The 20,389-nt window shown below is 38.6% G+C and overlaps 1 protein-coding gene across 1 annotated transcript; it reads left to right on the top strand.

Annotated features, from left to right (window-relative positions):
* Nucleotides 1–154: 154 nt before the first annotated feature.
* On the top strand, nucleotides 155–10,517 carry LOC141117813 (embryonic protein UVS.2-like). Its single transcript, XM_073610844.1, has 12 exons — nucleotides 155–235; nucleotides 726–753; nucleotides 1,787–1,852; nucleotides 3,154–3,288; nucleotides 3,662–3,779; nucleotides 4,876–5,051; nucleotides 5,132–5,213; nucleotides 5,312–5,439; nucleotides 6,690–6,805; nucleotides 7,686–7,911; nucleotides 8,524–8,642; nucleotides 9,591–10,517. Exons 1-12 carry the CDS (start codon nucleotides 155–157, stop codon nucleotides 9,858–9,860), a joined length of 1,545 nt encoding a protein of 514 aa, XP_073466945.1. The 3' UTR covers nucleotides 9,861–10,517.
* The last annotated feature ends 9,872 nt before the right edge of the window (nucleotides 10,518–20,389 follow it).

Below are 20,389 nucleotides of genomic sequence, written 5' to 3' on the forward strand. Positions count from 1 at the left end.
TCCACTTAGGTCATTCTTGAAATTTGGTTTCCTGTCTCATGATTGGTCAGATCTTCTCTGGTACCTGTATAAAAGGTGATCCAGAAGATGAGTGTCACACCAAGCTTCAGAGAGAAGATATTTCACATTACAGTGAAGGAGAATTCTGAACAAGATGAATGAAAAAGTCTTCCTCCTGCTTCTGGGCTGTGTTACGGGGCTGGTGACCAGTCTACCTCTATCTGCACAAATACAGGTGAGATGATGAGCTGACATGAACAGTACAGGGGACAGGTGACAACTATATTTAGGAAAGTATATTCCAAGAAGTTACTAACAATATTAGCTAGTAGTGAAGTGTAAATCAAACCAAAATAGTTATCCCCTTAGTTTTGGAAAAGGTGGGGGGTTAGGAATCCTCTTAGATTTTAACACTTCCTTATTACTGCCCGGGTCGCCTGTAGGGAGATTTGACTTTTGTACAGCCCATTGCCATTAGGACAGAAAGTGACGGGTAATCTAAAATATTATAATTGGGAACAGAACAGGGAATACGGTAAAATCTTCCAATAATGACTGTTGTGGTAACATCTGTCTAAGAAAGGATTTTACCTCAGTTTTGAGAGATTCCCAGTAGGACTGAGGAGGATTCTGCAGGATGGGGATGAGTTGGGGCCAAGACTTGTTATCTGTTATTATTGTATTTCATCTGAAATAAGATATTGATGCAAAACTTTACTTTCCAGTACCATCTACTTGGAGTGAACAAAGATGGTAAGCTTTTTAACATTCTTATTTAAGGAATCATTTTTGCTTTCTTTCTGTTCTCTATCAGCTGTTTTGTTTGTTCTGCTTTTTCCTCCCATTCATTAGCCTTTTTTTATAACATTCCTAATCCTAAATCCTAATTCCTAAATCAAAAATTGTTTGCACTGCTCCATTGGTCGTAATCAGCCTGGCCACATAATCTATAAAAAATATTTTCCTTCTCCATCTAGAACCAGCCTCTATGAAAGACCATTTTATAGCTCTTATGGTAAACATCCCTTACTTTAAAGAGATCCTTTCACCAATTTAAAAGATTGCAGATAAAACCCTTAGAAAAATACATTTTAAATGTTTGCTTCCAGTATTTTCCTTTCTATAAATGATTTATTATTCACCTGCAATGTGGCTTTGAACTTGCAAAAAAAATTTGACTATTCTGAGAGTCACTTCCCTAGCCCAGCCCCCTCCCTCATTGTTTCTCTTAGCCCTCCCCTCTTCTGGGAGTGTCCAATTACTGTCTGTGCTGGCCCAGCATCTCTGTCCCTTCCCTCACCTCCCCACATAAACTTTGATTTAGCTGCTGGGGGAGGAATGAAGAGGAATACTATAAAGTGTCATTTGAGCGAAAGCTCTGAGTCTGCTGGGGCTGGTGACATCACGTCCAAGCAGCAATTTCCAGCTTTCGGCTGTTTACACAACGGAGATATTTTACATTTAATGAGATACCTAAAATATGTTGCATGCGCATATAATCACCGCCATGTTTTTTAGACCCTGGCAACAGGGTATTTTTTTAAAGCCCTCTCCTTTTGCTTAGGTGACAGTGTTTATGATAATCATGGAGATTCAGGCAAAGACCTAAAGAATTTTCCGACCAGAAGTTTCACAAATCAGGGATAGCTTTGAAGAGCTATCCTTTTTTTCATTCATAATTCAATTTATAAAATGGGTTCAATATTTACACAAAAATTAAGTCATTTTATTTTTTTGGTTGCGATTATTTCACTAGATGTGCTTAATGGGTATTTTGTATACACAGCCCCAAAGAGTGAGGACTCCGAAGTGCCACAAGGGATCTTCAGCAAGATTTTAAAAGCTAATAAAGGTAATTATTCTAAACCACAGGATTTGTTACTGCATTATGAGGGCGCTAAATCCAGGCAAAGGAATAGACAATAACCAATTATACTCAATAAAGTTATGAGTTTCACGATCCTTTAAATCATGCACTGATGGACTAGCCAATAGCATGTGAGGAGAAATATGGCATTCTTGTCTTAAATTGCAGATCTTCATCATTGCTGAATGAGTCTTTAAAAAATCACTATTTTATTAAAAAAAAAAGACTGGTGGGTGATTCCTATTCACTTCTACCATTGCATTGAAACATGTGAGATAAAGAGGTTGAATTATTAACGGCAAATAGACAGTTCACTTTGCAAACTTTGGAAATTTCACTTTGCATGGGAATTTAGTAGAAAATCAGCATCAGAATCTCTAGTAAAACTGTTTATTCTTCTGTTGCAATTTCTAGTGCTAAATCTACAATTAAAGCTACACTCCAGGTAGATTAAAAAAAAAAAAAAACATAAATTAATGCAGCTCTGTATTCCTTACTACATCTTAATTGTACTCTTTTAAATACAAACGATGTAAGTACCTTTATTGTAGAGCTCAGACTAGAAGTGGGAGAAGTGGCACAATGAGTATGTTAGCTGTACTGTACTGTATGCTTCATTGTAATAGGAGGAGAGAGCAGAGTGACAGACACATGAGATTATCAGACTTGTAAGTGTTACTTCACTGCAGCAGAGCAAAATCAGGTCTCCTCCCCTGCCAAACAGGGCTGTGTGTAATCAGGTGCTTACAGATTAGCTAGTTAGTTGTTTTGGTTGCCCAGGTGGGAAGGGGTTAAGCTAAGCTTAGCATTTTCCTGGGCATTTCTAAGTTCTGCCCTCCATAGTGGGAAGGCTCTACGCGGGGGCCCACTCTCTGCTGTGTCCTGCATGGGAAGATTCAAGAGGTCAACTTCACTGCAGCAGAGCAAAATCAGGTCTCCTCCCCTGCCAAACAGGGCTGTGCTGAGTCACGGAACTGAGTAAAGCTGGGCCTTTGGACTGCATGAAAATATCTAACAGGTTCCTTCGGATGCACAGATTCCCACTGTGCCTATTCTATTCTGTTGTATACCCCAACACTGTACTGTACTGCATCTGATTAGATGCAGCCGCTGTTAGTTCTAAAATTATCTGTTTGGATCCGTCCATTTTTCAGTCAAAGAATGTCAGGTGAGAGTGGACTGACACAGCCACCCACATAGCAAACTTCAGCCAGTTCACAGTGTATGGGCAGCTAAAATCCAATACATTTTTGTGTATTAACTATAACCAAGTTCTGTATTTTCAGATAGCAAAACACCCATGTATGGAGGCGATATGCTGGTACAAAATGACCGCAGCGCCATAAACTGTCCTTCTTGCCTTTGGCCTAAAAGTGATAATGGTACTGTTCCTGTTCCCTACATCATAGCATCCAGCTACAGTGAGTTCCCTCTTTCATCTCTTGCATTAAAGTATTAGGCTATGTTTCCACTAGTGCGTCCCCAAAGTTGCGCGATTTTGCCGCGATTTTTTACCGCGATTTTACCGCGACTTTTTACCGCGATTTGAAGCAATGCCTGTATCTATGGACCTCAAGTCACATCAAAGTGGGACCAAAGTAGTGCAGGGACTACTTTGAAGTCGCTGCGACTTGAAGTCGCACAGATATGAACGGTACTCATTGGAAATCATGGGAAACAATTTGTCATGCGACTTTTCAGTCCCAAGTCGCATGAAAAGTCGCACTAGTGGAAACAGAGCCTAAGTTGCTATTTGTTATTTGTAGAAATCCAACCTTTTATCTTTGTTTCCAGGTCCCAGTGACCTGAATAGTATTGTGCTCGCCATGGCCGAGTTTGAGACATTGACTTGTGTGAGGTTTGTGCCTCTTACAACAGAAGATGATTACATCGACATCGTTCCTGATGATGGGTAAGGTTGTCTATTGTCTATCATAGTGCTTCACAAAAAGAGAAACAGTAGGGGCATCTAAAACATAAACACCTTAGACTTTACATTACCTATTTGTGCATGATGGCTTCTCTTTTTAATTTCCTCCAAAAAAAACTATGGAACTCCTCTGTACAATTGCAAATACATGTGAAAGTCACAAGCCAAAAACAAGGTGCTTCTTGGTTGTCTCCTTTTTTTGTGTACCTAGCAGAAATAGCACAAGGACATAAAATATTTATCCCAGCGCTGCTAACATTGAGTATATAGTAGAAAAATGGAAGTGACTTTGAGGGAGTGGGGCTTAGTGTCATCAGACTCAATGGATTCCACTTAAAATATTACAGTGAAAATAAAACCAAATATGTCTGTCCAAAAGTGAGCTGTGATCCAATGCTTGGAGCCAGCACAACGTTACTTAGCTCCTAAACGCCATACCCCTTATTAGAACTGGGCACATACATAGGGATACACCTGCTGATATTAGAATTATGCCCTGTACACACGGTCGGATTTTCCAACGAAAAATGTGTGATAGGACCTTGATGTCGGAAATTCCGACCGTGTGTAGGCTCCATCACACAATTTCCATCGGATTTTCCGACACACAATGTTTGAGAGCAGGATATAAAATTTTCCGACAACAAAATCCGTTGTCGGAAATTCCGATCGTGTGTACACAAATCCGACGGACAAAGTGCCACGCATGCTCAGAATAAATAAAGAGATGAAAGCTATTGGCCACTGCCCCGTTTATAGTCCCGACGTACGTGTTTTACCTCACCGCGTTCACAACGGTCAGATTTTCCGACAACTTTGTGTGACCGTGTGTATGCAAGACAAGTTTGAGCCAACACCCGTCTGAAAAAATCCTAGGATTTTGTTGTCGGAATGTCCGATCAATGTCCGACCGTGTGTACGGGGCATTAGAGTTAGAAGGGTCAAAAGCTTAGCACAAATAGATATTGATTGTTTTCTTTCTGTAGCTCAGATTCATTGTTTCTATTAAACTATTGTCTTAGGCTCCCAAATGGTATTAAAGCATAACTATTTTGAAAGGTATATTTACTATTTCTAGCTGTTACTCATATCTTGGAAGAACTGGTGGAAGCCAGACCGTTTCATTGGGTGGAGGCTGCATCTACAGGGGGATTATACAACATGAACTAGAACATGCCCTGGGCTTCTACCATGAGCATGTAAGAAGTGATCGTGACAATTATGTTGACATCAATTTCCAGTACATCTCTCAAGGTACTGCGGACATTTACACAAAACGAATTTAGCCATGTTTTCAAAAAAGAGACATTACCACTGCTTTTGTCTTTTTACAGGATACTGGGGTAATTTTGCTAAAGCGGACACTAATAACCTGGGCAGTCCATATGATTACGGTTCAGTGATGCATTATGATGCGTAAGTCATGACTTTTATATTAGCTGGTGAATTACCCATGAATTATAAAATATTTTTAAGGTAATATGTCAATCTTATCTCCATTTAACATTTTCCAGCTATGCATTCTCCAACACTTCAAACAAACCCACAATTGTCCCCAAGCCTGACCCCAATGTGCCTATTGGGCAGACAATTGGACTGAGTGTCTTGGATGTCACTAAAATTAACCGACTTTATCAATGCAGTAAGTTCCTGTACATTCCAGTTTTATGGCTTTGAAACATTAGAAATTATACTTTTTTATGATTGCATTTCAAGTGAATTTTTACAGTTTTGAAAAAAAAAATGTTTTGACAAAAAACCCCCAAAATGTGCACGTTTGTCTCTGGGCCCTACTATGGGTGTACACAATAAATATTGTACACATGTGGCATCCCCTTGCATCTCAAATTCATTTGGGTTATTTATTTTTGGTGGGTCATATAGTAATGATAAGAAAGATACAGTTAGATTTAAAGCGGATGTGCACTCGCGTTTTTTTTTTTTTTTTTACACTTAAAAATACACATGTTTACAATGTCACACTCACTTTTTGCAGTCATTTCCTCCCGAGATGTCCGTTTTTGTTTCAAAGAGTGAGTTATAAAATATGTACTGCCGTTTTCATCTTGCTTGTGGGCATTTGAAGCCCACAAGCAATCACTTCCTGGTTCCAGTATTGCAGATCTACCAGCATTCCTTGCTGGTTCCCGCGCATGCTCAGTTGTAACAGCGCAGAGCATTGTAAAGATCCTTGTTGCCATCACAAACGGGTGGCGTCAATCCGCAAATCCTGCGAGATTTCGCGCAGGGCCTCCGCACTGACTCCTGGGAGCATACAGGAGATCCCAGGAGACAGTGCAGCGAGGCAGGAAATGACACAAATACCCGCAAAATACCCGCCCATAGCCACAGAGAGTGTATGCAGCAAAGAAAAACCAAGGCACATATATACAGGTACACCCGGAAAAAAAAAAAAAGTTCCATTTTGCATTCTGTGCTGTATTAAAAAATGACTGAGATAAACTTTAAAAATTGTGTGAACAACCGCTTTAAAAAAATATAATATTGTTTACAATTTAGCCAGTTTTCTTTGAAAAAAAAGAGTAAAATATCAGGAAATGTAAATTTTACCATAAAATGAAGGCTCAATTTGGCCTGAACAAACAAAGTATAATTCACCTGGATGCACAAGGTAGTTGTAAAGATACATTCCGTTTCACTAACATGTGAAAGTTGTAACACTGCATTGAGGCATTAAGGATCTTTTATCTTCAACATAAAGGGGTTAAACTCAAGGTTCATTTGATTTTAGGTTGAAAATTCCAGCAGTTTTAATCTAATAGAAGGTTAATACCCCCTCCCCTGTTGTCCACCAATTCATTATTAATATTATTATCAGTCTATTCCACCAGTGACTAAATACAATTTATATGTCTATTTTTCACTTCTCAGGTGTCTGTGCAACTTTGCTTAATAATAAGACAGGAATTTTCACTTCTGACAACTATCCTTCTGCTTATCCTAATAATTGTGATTGTGTTTGGTTGATCAGGGTTCCATCAGGACAGGTAAGGAGACAGATGTAAACATGCAAAATGTGACCCTAAATGTCTAGTAACCTAGCTGTGAAAATAAACTGCCATAAGAAGATTGTTTTGTACACCACCTAAATTTTACATTAATAAAAAATAGAGACTTGACTAGTATAGTGCCAAGCAATAGGTCTAAATACTCCCTACCCTAGGTCTTTTAGGATGTATATGTCTCTGAACCTCATACTCAGCTTCAACCACCAATTGCTCCATATGTTGGAATAATTCTTCCCTTCATTATGGCCCACCTTCAGACTATTATTACCACTTCATTGCTGGAACCCTATTTTGGCAACTCTGATGTGCGAGTTTTTTTTTACCCCACATCTGATGGTGACGTAATTGTAGGAATGGGGGTTTGGCGGGAACAAAATGGGTCTTGGATTAATTTGGGGCTCTGGTTCTTACAAGTATGTTACCAATAGTAACAGTATTGCAATATCCACAGTCACAGGTTTCTTTGAGTTAATTCAAAATAGCGTTAAACAAAAGATTTCTGTTAAAAGTTTCTTCCCCCAAATGTGTCTTGTTTAAGCTTATTTGTTTCCCTGAAGAAACCACAAGCAACAAATAATCAGAGGGAGCAGAAGAGTTCTGTCAACTTGAAAATCTATGGAAAATACACACATTTGAAGAGACATGTTAGCTAGAAAAGTCTATAGCTGCAAGATCGTTTAACAGAAATTAGAATCATACATATTCATATTCATATTTTTTTCTGAAGGACTATTCAAGCATTAATATAATAATCAATTGCAATATTATTGCAATTACATATTAATCCAGTTTGCAGTTACAAATATGTGAAGTTTGGGGTTTACTGTAGATAATAAATTTGCCTTGTGCCACTTTTTAGGCTTCATTAAAGTTCAGTAGCTTTAATATCCAATCCACTCCTAACTGTGACTCAGACTACATGAGGATCTATGACGGCCCCTCTAAGAACTCCCCTGTGTTGTTGGATAAAATGTGCGGAAGTCAAACCATCCCTCCACTCATCGCTTCTACAAGCCAGATGCTGGTCCAGTTCGTCACTGACGGGGCTGTTGCTGGGGTCGGCTTCCAAGCTTCATATAGCTCAGGTATGCCGATTTATTTTAATAGTAAAGAAAGTGTTCAGAGAAAGACACTGAAGAATCATAGATACAGAGGAGATCCCTCCCAAGTAGGGACTATTGGCACAACAGTTTAGTAGTACATCATGGAGGAAGCCTGTGGGGGGATAAATAAGGTAAGCATTTCAATTTATTTATCACCTTCTAGACTAAAGAAGTATTTAACTCAAGCAGTGCAGTGGGGGGAACAAGATGGATAGATTTTACAGCTTCTGCACTTACCCCATTAAGGACACAATAATAGGTTTGTATGGTAGCCCACCCATCTCCACTACAGTTATTTATTTTCATAGGACACTCCTGTTTTCTCACTAGTTCTCTGTGAAACACTTCTGGGTAAGGCAGAACATGTGACTCTCTCCCATTCCTGCCCTGAAGCAGCATTTGTTGCCTGTGTAGGCCATCTCTACATCTGAGCTCTGCATTGAAGGTTGCAGAGTGGTGTCTTAGCCCAAGATCAACCTGGAGCTCGGAAAGGGAGGATGAACTTTGTATATACAGTATATACATAAACATAAAATGATGTCATATACTCTTATAAATCTCTTTACTATATTGATTATATCTATATTCTTACAGTTCAGTGTGGAGGATCCTTCTTTAACTCTCAAGGCAGCTTTACATCTCCGGGATACCCAGGGAACTACAGTCCAAACATGAATTGTAACTACACTATCACAGCTCCTGTTGGATATAAGGTAAAACAAGATGACTTCAAAATTCTCCCTAATTGTTGGACTTCCACATTCTCTAAAATTGTCACACAAACAAAATTTAATGTTGGACAGACACATTACTATCTGAATATACAACCCCCTTTGAATTTACCAGCGTTCACCAGGGCCTACCTGGATGAATGTAAATGGAATGTATTGTTCAGGGCATTACAATACATGGCTGTTGGCAAATCTAAAGTAGATTGCTCTAAGACTATCTACCACCAAGACTTTCTGGATCATTTCCCAGTGTTGACAGGAAGTGTTGATGGTAATTTGTGAAGCTGACTGAAAACTGGTGGTGTGACATTTGTAAGCTGTTTATAAAGCTTTACTTGACTTTGTAGCACTGGACTAATTCCTGGCACCCCTTTAGAGAGTAAAAGGAGCACCGGGGAGAGGAAGGGAGGGAGTTGATCAGTTTCTTGAGTCTATTGTAGGCAGGTGAATGAATAAATGTATTAGCAGATTTAAATACACTAACAAGTGGAATCCAAATTTTAGCTTATATTTTATAAATAGTTACAGTAATTTTTTCCTTTTGGGATAAATGTTTTACATGAATAAATAAAGCTGATAATTTTAAGCACCGCTGCCAGTGTGGAATGATTTGGCTTATTGGCTAAACTGATACATTCTGCTGGATAGCTTGTGCTTTTGGAAAACAACAGACTTGTTGGCTGGATCCCTAAATTAACTTAGAAGAAAGTCTAAAAAAGAAAAAAAGTAACCATCACATGTAAGAATTGTAATATAATAAATGTTTTCTCTTGGGTTTAATATGGCTTTAAGGTCAAATATTATTTCAGGTAGACTGTAACATCAATGAATTGTAAAAAAAAAAATACTCAGTTTTATGCAATAAAAATGATTTGTTTGTTGCATGAACACAAGGCTGTCATGTTAGTCATAATTGTATTTCTTTTTCAGATTTCCCTGACCATAAGTGACTTCCATGTAGAGTCTGCCACTTTCTGTATGTACGACTATCTAAAACTCTTCATGGATGGTACACAAAAGGGTCCATTCTGTGGGGATCGCACCATCCCTGTGTTTTACTCCAAAGGCAATTCTATGGTTCTCGTATTCCACAGTGACAAGTCTAACCAGGCAAAGGGCTTCCAAGTCTCTTACACCATCTGTGAGTATCTCAGTTCTATCTGCTTATATCTAATATCATCAATGGACATTATAAGATAATTGAGGCCAATTTTTTTTTTCTAAAAAGCAGCCAACTTAATGAAAAAAAAAGAAATGTAAAACTGCTGTGTTGTAAATACAGATTTAATAGCAGGATCTCAGATTAAACACAAAGCTGAATCATCTTCAATTACAACTATGAAGTACAGAACTGGTTCCAGACTTTGCTATTAGACAACCCAGCAAGCACTGCACACACTGAAAATCAGAAACAGCATACAGTATATTGAATGTTTATATGTAATAACAATTGCCTACAATAAAAAAAAAAAAAACAATACAAAAGAAACTAAAATACAATTGACCAAAATCCTCTACATTTCCCCTTTAAGCAGACATGATATTCACTTGACCTCTAGTGAAAAAAAATCTGTTAGTGAAATACAGCGTATCAAAATAAAGACTAATGCCGCGTACACATGATCGGAATTTTCGTTAGAGAAACCTTGGAAGGTTTTTCCGATGGAATTCTGCTCAAGCTTGGCTTGCATACACACGGTCACACAAAAGCCAGCAAAAGTCCGATGGAGCATACACACGGTCGGAATTTCCGACCAAAGACTCACATCGGACTTTTGCTGGCGGAATTTCTGATCGTGTGTACACGGTACAACAATCAGGCAACCAACAATGTTCAAATAATCATTGTTTGATGTATGGGCAGATCCTTTTCGAGTATACACCATTGATGCTGGATATACAAATCCGTGTAAATGTATGTCTGTTATTTTTTGTGTTACAGATCAATGAGAAAGTATGAACGAATAAAGTCTATGTGTTATTTAAATATGGTTTTAATATTTGCTGACATTGACCTCTCTTTGATTACAGTTCAATAGATGAGCAACAGGTGGCACAAAGAGAAAATCTACCGGCTCTGAAAGGAAGCCGACATCTCTACAGAACACAATGTGAATTTCACACATTTATGTATATATATATATATATATATATATATAATGATTAAATGTATTGATCATGCTAGTGTTTACAATTACATTTAAAGATACAAAATAAAATTTCATAATTGTTTTCCCATTTGTTTGGTATTTTGATTGGCTTGGTTAGGAATAGGGGAGCTAATTTTGGCGTCCTCTTGTTTCTATGTGGTTTACATTTATTCTATAGTGATAATTCTTATTTCTTTATCTTTCCCTTTCCCTACTTATTATTTTGATGGGTGATTGGCCATTTCTGTTGTACTATATATGTGTCAAGTCACCTTGAGGCTAGGTGACAGATGCACACCGTTGGGATCAGGAGTGCACCGCAAGGCAGTGGACCCTACGGCTGACTGCTGCGGATGGTAAGGAAGGCAGGGCCACTGGACTACCAACACTAATCCCACTGGGGTTAGAGCGTAGGATTCCCTGGGACACGGAGTCTAAGAGCCAGCAGGTGTTCACCAGAGCCTCTAGTGGTGAGGATGAACTGGGCTGCAACTGGCTCCAGGTTGCGACCCCCAGGGTCCCCCAGCTCACACCCACAGTAGGCAACAGGAGGATAGAAATAGTAAAGGAATAAGCCAAGGTCAGGGCCACAAGCAGACAAGGACAACAGAGTTCACGCCAAGGTTCAGGGTAACAGGCAAGCAGGGATAGTCGGGGACACGCCAAAGGTCAGGGTCACAAGCAGACAGGAATAGTTGAGAACACGCCAAGGTCGGTAACAGAAACAAACATAGAGCACACGGCAGGCAGGAACAGGAAGCCAAAACACACAAAGGTTGATCAGCAGGGCTGGCCTGCAGTGCAGAGGTTAATATAGAGTTCTCTGATAGGAGCTGGGGTGGAGCCATGTTAGAGGAGAGTTAATAAAAGCAGTCAGGTGAGAGTCAGCTGGTCTTTAGAGATGAACACATGGAGACAGGTAAGCTGACAGACACAACTCTATTGCATAACCATGACAGTACCCCCCCTCTTACGAGGCCTCTCCCTTCAGGTTTAGAGGGGAACTTCAAATGAAACTTCCTCAACAGACGAGGTGCAAAGACCTCAGAAGTCTTGATCCACGACCTCTCCTCAGGATCAAACCCCTTCCAATGCACGAGGTACTGGAGAATGCCTCTACAGAGTCGGGAATACAAAATTTGGCTAACCTCGTACTCCTAATTATCCTCAGAGACCGGCACTGCGGTAGAGAGAGGACCAGAGAACTTATTGGGGACTAAAGGCTTCAGAAGGCAAAATGGAAGGAGTTAGAGATTTTGAGGCTTTTGGGAATCTGGAGCTTGAAACAAACCGGATTCAGTTTAGAAGTTATGGTGTATGGACTAATGAATCTTGGGGCAAATTTGAGAGAGGGAACCCGGAGTTTGATGTTCCTGGTGTCTCCTGGCTGAAGAGAAGACGGCTTACGCCTGGGACGGTCAGCAAAACTCTTGAATTTGTTGGCAGCTTTCTGGAGGGAATCATGAACGTCAGCCCACATGGAATTGAATGATTCCTGAACAGTAGCCAAGGCTGAAATGTCGTAAGAACAGGTCATAGGAAGAGGGAGTTGAGGATGTCTTCCATAAACAGTGATAAAGGGTGTCTTCTGAGAACTGACGTTGACATGATTATTGTGGGAGAACTCTGCCCGCGGGAGTAGTGATGCCCAATCATCGTGATGAGCCGAGACCAAGGTACGGAGAAAGACCTCCAACTCCTGATTAACCCTCTCAGTCGGGCCATTGGATTGGGGATGGTAAGAAAAGGTAGAATCCAAGGTAATGTTAAGGGATTTGCAAAAGGCTCTCCAAAAACGGGACGTAAACTGAACACCCCTGTTTCGAAACGACATGGGAAGGAACACCATGAAGGCGGAAAATCTCTCGTACAAAAATGGGAACCGAGGCAGAGGCAGAAGGGAGACCAGGAAGAACAAAATGAGCCATCTTGGAGAACCGACCATTTACCACCCAAATGGCTGTATTATTCTCCGACAGTGGAAGATCGGTGATAAAATCCATGGCGATGTGAGACCAGGGCTCCTTAGGAATGGGCAAGGGTGGGAGAAGACCAGCAGGGGCTTGTGTGGAAGATTTAAACTGAGCACAGACATGACAAGCCTTAATGTAATCTTTAACATCCGAGCGGAGGTTAGGCTACCAGTAGAGACAACTGATCCTGCCCGACCGTTGCAGGAACCAGGTTTGTACGTAATCGTGAATTTAAAACAAGAAAAGAAGAGACTCCACCTGGCCTGTCTGGCGTTCAGATGTTTAGCATTCTGTAGGTATTGTAGATTCTTGTGATCAGTAAAGATTGTAATGGAGTGAGGAGAACCCTCCAAGAGATGACGCCACTCTTCCAACGCCAATTTAATTGCGAGAAGTTCCCGATCAACAGTGGCATAATTTCTCTCTGCCTGAGAAAATTTTTTGGTGAAGAACGCACATGGTTGACGTCTCTTCTCAAAGAACTGAAGAAGCACAGCTCCCACCCCATCGAAGAAGCGTCTACTTCAATAAAAAATGGGTCCCCAGGATTTGGTCTGCTCAAGAGAGGTCCAGAAACAAAAGTCTGCAGAGACAGCCTCGGGAGGCCAGTCTTTGGCATTCGCACCCTTCTTGGTTAAAGCAATAATAGGCGCGGCAATGGAAGAGTAATTCCTTATGAACTGCCTATAATAATTTGTGAAGCCAAGAAAGCGCTGTGTGGCCTTGAGGCTAGCAGGAAGGGGCCAGTTGGTAATGGCCGAGACCTTTCCGGGATCCATGCAAAAGACCCAAACTAGAAACAAAACATCCCAGAAACAGGACCTCATAGAGATTATTCTCTCTAAGGCACTAAAGTGCGGTGCGGACATGGTTTCTGTGAGCAAGCAGATTTTCGGAAAAGATGAGAATGTCATACAGATAGATGACAACAAACTGGTACAGTAGATCCCTGAAAATTTCATTGACAAAGTTCTGGAACACAGCTGGAGCATTACACAAACCAAAAGGCATAACCAGGTATTCGTAATGCCCGTCCCTAGTGTTAAACACAGTCTTCCATTTGTCCCCTTCCCATATTCTAATGAAATTGTATGCACCTCTGAGATCCAACTTGGTGAAAATGGAAGCCCCCTTCAACCTGTCGAATAACTCAGATATTAGAGGTAAGGGGTATCGGTTTTATATAGTTACTGCGTTTAACCCTCGATAGTCGATGCAGGGTCTGAGGGTACCATCCTTTTTAGCAACGAAAAAGAACCCTGCTCCTGCAGGCGATGAGGATTTCCAGATGAAACCTCTCTCCAGATTCTCGGCGACATACTCAGACATGGCCTGGGTCTCTGGAATGGGCAGAGGGTAGGTACGACCCCTGGGCAGAGCTGCTCCAGGGACAAGGTCAATGGCACAGTCAAAAGATCTGTGGGGAGGAAGCACCTCAGCAGACTTCTTACAGAACACATCCCGGTAATCGCTGTATGCCGCAGGAAGATCAGAAGATACGGATGTGGTAGCAATGGGAAGTCTCTCCTTGGGGACCACCTTGAGAAGACAGGACGAGAAACACAAAGGACCCCAAGCCAGGATCTGCCCAGAGACCCAGTCCACATGTGGAGAGTGGAGCTGTAGCCAAGGAAGGCCCAATACAATGGGGGTAGAGGCCTTGGGTAGAATGAGGAAGGAAATCCACTCCTGGTGGAGTATCCCTACCAACATCCTAATAGGTAGCGTCTGGAAACGGATAGGGCCCCCTGGGAGCACAGTGCCATCAATTGCTGAGAGTACCAGTGGTGTAGCGAGGGGAGAAAGGGTAAGCTTCATAGAAGAAGAAGTTCTCCAGTCCATAAAATTGCCGGCAGCCCCGGAGTCCAGATATGCTAGGACAGATTGGGGAGAAGGGCCTACATGGAGGAACACCGGAAGAAGAAGATGAGAAGGTGATGTTTCTGGGTCCAATACTCCACCTTCTAAATGTATTAGACCCGAGCGTTTCCCGGACGAAGTGAGCAGGAGTCACGAAAATGACCCTTGCCCCACAATAAAGACACAAGCCCAGAGCATCTAGCACGTTCTTCGGGGGTTAGTCTGGTCTTTGTCAGCCGCATAGAATAGAATAAAATATAATATATATATTATATTTTTTTCTATTTTGTTCCATTGTTTTTCTATGCTATTCTTTTCTATTCTATTCTAAACTTTTCTATTCGAATTTGAATTCATTCTATATGAAATTCGAATTTCGGAGGATGGCTTTTGAAATTCGAATTTCGAATAGAATGAATTTGAATTTGAATAGAAAAGATTAGAATATAAAATAATAGGAAAGAATAGCATAGAAAAACATTTGAACAGAATAGATACATATATAAATATGTATATAAATATACATATATATATATATATATATATATATATATATATATATATATATATATATATATATAAATATATAACATCTTCCGAAATTCGAATTTCATATAGACTGAAATCAAATTTTAATAGAAAAGATTAGAATAGAATAGAAAATAATAGAAAAGAATAGCATAGAAAAACAATAGAACAGAATAGAAAAAAATATAATATATATATATTCAGAAGCCATCTTCCGAAATTCAAATTTCGTATAGAATGAATTCAAATTCGAAAAGAATTCAAATTTCTGTTCTATTGTCTTTCTAGTCAATACTTTTCTACTCTATTCTAATCTTTTCTATTCAAATTCAAATTCATTTTATAATAAATTCGAATTTCGGAAGATGGTTTTATATATATATCTATATATATAGATATAGATATATATCTATATCTATATATATAGATATATATCTATATCTATATATATAGATATATATCTATATATATATAGATATATATATATATATATATATCTATATATATATATATCTATATATATATATATTTATATATATAAATATATATAAAACCATCTTCCGAAATTGGAATTTGGTACAGAATGAATTCAAATAGAAAAGATTAGAATAGAATATATTATATTTTTTTCTATTCTGTTCTATTGTTTTTCTATTCTATTCTTTTATATTATTTTCTATTCTATCTTAATCTTTTCTATTCGAATTTGAATTAATTCTGTACCAAACTCCAATTTCAGAAGATGTTTTTTTATATATATTATATATTTTATATATATATATATATTTTTTCTATTCTGTTCTATTGTTTTTCTGTTCTAGTCTTTTCTATTAGAATTTTATTTCATTCTATTACATTCTATTTTATTCTATTTCTGTATAACCATTTTCCGAAATTCAAATTTCGTATAGAATGAATTCGCATTCAAATAAAAAAGATTAGAATAAAATAGAAAAGAATAGCATAGAAAAACAATAGACCAGTATAGAAAAAATATTTTATATATATATATATATATATATATATATATGTACCGTATTTATCGGCATATAACACGCACAGGCGTATAACACGCACGTTCATTTTAAGAGGGAAGTTTCAGGAAAAAACTTAAATTTTAAATAAGAAACTTTGAAGCAAAATAAGGGTCAGTGCCCATCTGCAGCCTCACCATTGCCATCAATGCAGCCTGATTAATGCCCACCTGCAGCCTCACAAGTGCCACCAATGTAGCCTTATTAGTCCACATCAATACAGCCTCACCATTGCCATCAACGCAGCAGCCTCACCATTGCCATCAATGCAGCAGCCTCGCCATTGCCATAAATGCAGCAGCCTCGCCATTGCCATCTATTGACTTCTTATTACAGAGGCCGCCAAGTAAACAGGAGATTCTCACTGTATGTAAACCGAACCCCCCCCATTGCCTCCGAGGCAGCTGAAATTGAAGTATTGGCGTATAACACGCACACGCAATTTGCACTCGATTTTCATGGTGAAAAAGTGAGTGTTATACGCCAATAAATACAGTATATATATATATATATATAAATATATATATATATATATCATCTTCCAAAATTCAAATTATATATATATATAATATATATATTATATTTTATTCTGTTCTGTTGTTTGTCTAGTCTATTCTTTTCTTTTCTTTTCTATTCTAATCTTTTCTATTCAAATTCAAATTCATTCTATACGAAATTTGAATTTAGAAGCCATCTTCCGAAATTCGAATTTCATATAGAATGAATTCAAATTCGAATAGAAAAGTTTAGAATAGAATAGAAAAGAATAGCATAGAAAAACCATGGACCAGAATAGAAAAAAATAAAATATATATATAACCATCTTCCAAAATTGGAATTTGGTACAGAATGAATTTGAATTCTAATAGAAAAGATTAGAATAGAATATATTATATTTTTTTCTATTCTGTTCTATTGTTTTTCTATGCTATTCTTTTATATTTTCTATTCTGTTCGAATATTTTCTATTGGAATTCAATTTCATTCTATACAAATTTCGAATTTCGCAAAATGGTTATATATAGTTTACTTTTTCAAATTCGGTAAATTTTTTTCGAAAGCGGTAGAATTTTTTCTAATTTGATAGTTCTTTTCGAATGTGGTAGAATTTTTTCGAATTTGATAGTTTTTTCGAATGCGATCAAATTTTTTAGAAAGCGGGCGAATTTTTCGAATTCGAATACGAAACTAAACGAATTCCGAAAACGAATGTAATGAATGCAACGAATTTAAATAAACGAATTTAGTTAAATAACGAATCGAAACGAAACTAAACTAAACAAATGTTTTCATCCTACACATGTCTATATTTTATGAACTGCAGCTCACTGAGTCACCTGCCTGCCTGAAAGTGTCTTTGAACATGCACTCCAGGAATGGCCTACAGTCAGGTATAGGCTTGGCTAGACTATATATATACAAGCCTATATATATATATATATATATATATATATATATATATATATATATGTATATATTAAATGAACTGCAGCTCACTGAGTCATCTGCCTGCCTGAAAGTGTCTTTGAACACGTACTCCGGGAATGGCCTGCAGTTAGGTATGGGTTTGGCTAGACTATATATATATATATATATATATATATATATATATATATATATACATACACAAGCCTGTATATATATATATATATATATATATATATATATTAAATGCACTGCAGCTAGCTGAATACACTGCCTGCCTGAAGTATATTAGAAACAGTACACCAGGAACAGTCTGCAGTGAGATCTAGCTAAACTGTATACAGTGTGTGTGTGTGTATATATATATATATATATATATATATATATATATATATATATATATACTAGACTGACTGGATAGATAGATAGATAGATAGATAGATAGATAGATAGATAGATAGATAGATAGATAGATAGATAGATAGATAGATAGATAGATAGATAGATAGATAGATATGAAATACACTGCAGCTAAATGAATTAATTACCTGCCTAAAGTATATTAGAAACAGTACAGCAGGAACGTTCTGCAGTGAGATCTAGCTAAACTGTATGCGTGGATATATATATATACTAGACTGACTGTATATAGATATATGAAATACACTGCAGCTAACTGAATTAACTGCCCGCCTAAAGTATATTAGAAACAGTACAGCAGGAACGGTCTGCAGTGAGATCTACAGTAGCTAAACTGTATGCAATATATATATATATATATATATATATATATATATATATATACATATATCGAATTAGGCGGGAACGGCCCATAATGTTCAATCTTCGTTGAACGATCGGAAAGCGGATGTTTGAGTCGAACTTATGTTCGACTCGAACAGACAGCCCATCCCTAGTGATAAGGATCGGCCATTGGTCTGCTCAAATCAGCTTATACCACACCCTGCCAAACAGCCACCCCTCTTCAACCAGAAGCTGTTCTGGTAATGTCAACCTCATCAAGGTGACACTATATGCACTAGGACTATTCCGCTGTGCCAATAACATGGCTGACAGTTTTTGTACCTGTGACGCCATTGTCAGTGAGATGCTGTTACCAACTTGCTCGAGACTGTTAAGTAAATACCTTACCGCTGTTCTTCACCTGTTATTTATTACTTCCACTAAACCAAATAATAATTGTGCCATTCTTAAATAAAAAAAGTTAGATTACATGCTTTCCTCATCTGTGCATTCCACTTTGCATGGTGTGACATCCCTATCCTTCTTGTGAGACTGCTGGGGAGTGATAAGTACCCTAGATCTTGCAAGAAGACATTCCATTCCAGTGCAGGAACATCTTCTTGCAAGATTTTGGCTGCTCTGCATTCCCCAGGATCTTGCTAGGAGGAATATGACATCACCCTTGTCTAGGTAAAGTAAGTACATAATTTGCCTTTTTTTCTTTACAGATCCATTTTTGAACTACTATTAGGCAGTGCCAGAAGCGTAACTAGAACTTTCAAGGCACCAGTGCAAGAAACCATGAAGGACCCCCCTGGCCACCGACTGGGGCCCTCCCCATTGATCTTGGGGCCCTTTTTCCCAATCGTAGGACCCTTTATTATGGTCCTGCAGCAAGCCACCTTCTTGCTGTCTTGGGGTCCCCCCACAGTGGCGGAATGCCAGAGCTCAATTGCAAGTATAACCTTTGCGACCCTGGTAGTTCTGCCATTGATCCCAGTAGTTTTTTTTTATTTTTGTTTTATTTTTTTACCATTTTACTTTATTTATTTTATTTTTTTTACAATTTTATTTTTTTATTTTTTAAATATTTTTTAGGACCCCCACTGGGGAGCTTTGGTGAAATTTCTCACTTTTGAGACAGAGAAATGGACTGAGGACAAATTTATCAACCCCTTTCTCTGCAACCTCAGCTGCACAGAATGAACAGGAATAGCTTGTATAGTAAACACAGTTTACTATGGCTCGGCTATGAATGAATACAAAAAAAAAAAAAAAAATGAGTGAGTGATCGGTATCAATCACTGACCATATTCAATAAGTCAAGACTCCACCCTGACAGACCCCTACAGCAGCTAGAGGGAGGTGGGAGGGGGAAACCCGACAGCACTGCAGGGGGTTGATGGGGGCCAGGAGAGAGCACACAGGAGCCCAGGGCAGCTGGACAGCAATGGGGAGGTGGCAGGAGCAGCATGTGGAGGAACCAATGTCCTCCATTTTCCTTCTGCAGCTGCTGAATGTATGCGTGAGAGGAGGAGAAGTGGGAATCCATTAGCTACATTGAAGATTGGCTCCTCTCTATGCCACCGCCCTGCTCCTCTCCTATCCAGACATACAGGGAGGCCGCGTGGACCCCCTGGGATTCCCATGGAACTGGGTCGCAATGGTTACGCCTGCAACCCCTGTAGGTACGCCCCTGGGCAGTGCATTTCACAGGGGAAGGAGCTGAAACTAAAAAATGGAGTTCATTGTACTGCAATGCTCACTTTAAGTCACGTTGCGGAATCAGGAACTACGTCACTCGAAAATAATCATAGAGATGGATTTATGCTATAATATATTTTATTTTTAAAAAGGAAAGGAAAACATCAGATCAGACTGTCATATATAGTACAAAAGAAATGGTCAATCACCCCCTCAAAATAATAAGTAGAGAAAGGGAAAGATAAAGAAATAAGAATTATCACTATAGAATAAATGTAAACCACATAGAAACCAGAGGATGCCTAAATTAG

This window comes from Aquarana catesbeiana, linkage group LG13 (genome assembly GCF_042186555.1).
Source record: "Aquarana catesbeiana isolate 2022-GZ linkage group LG13, ASM4218655v1, whole genome shotgun sequence".
In the NCBI taxonomy this organism is placed as follows: domain Eukaryota; kingdom Metazoa; phylum Chordata; class Amphibia; order Anura; family Ranidae; genus Aquarana; species Aquarana catesbeiana.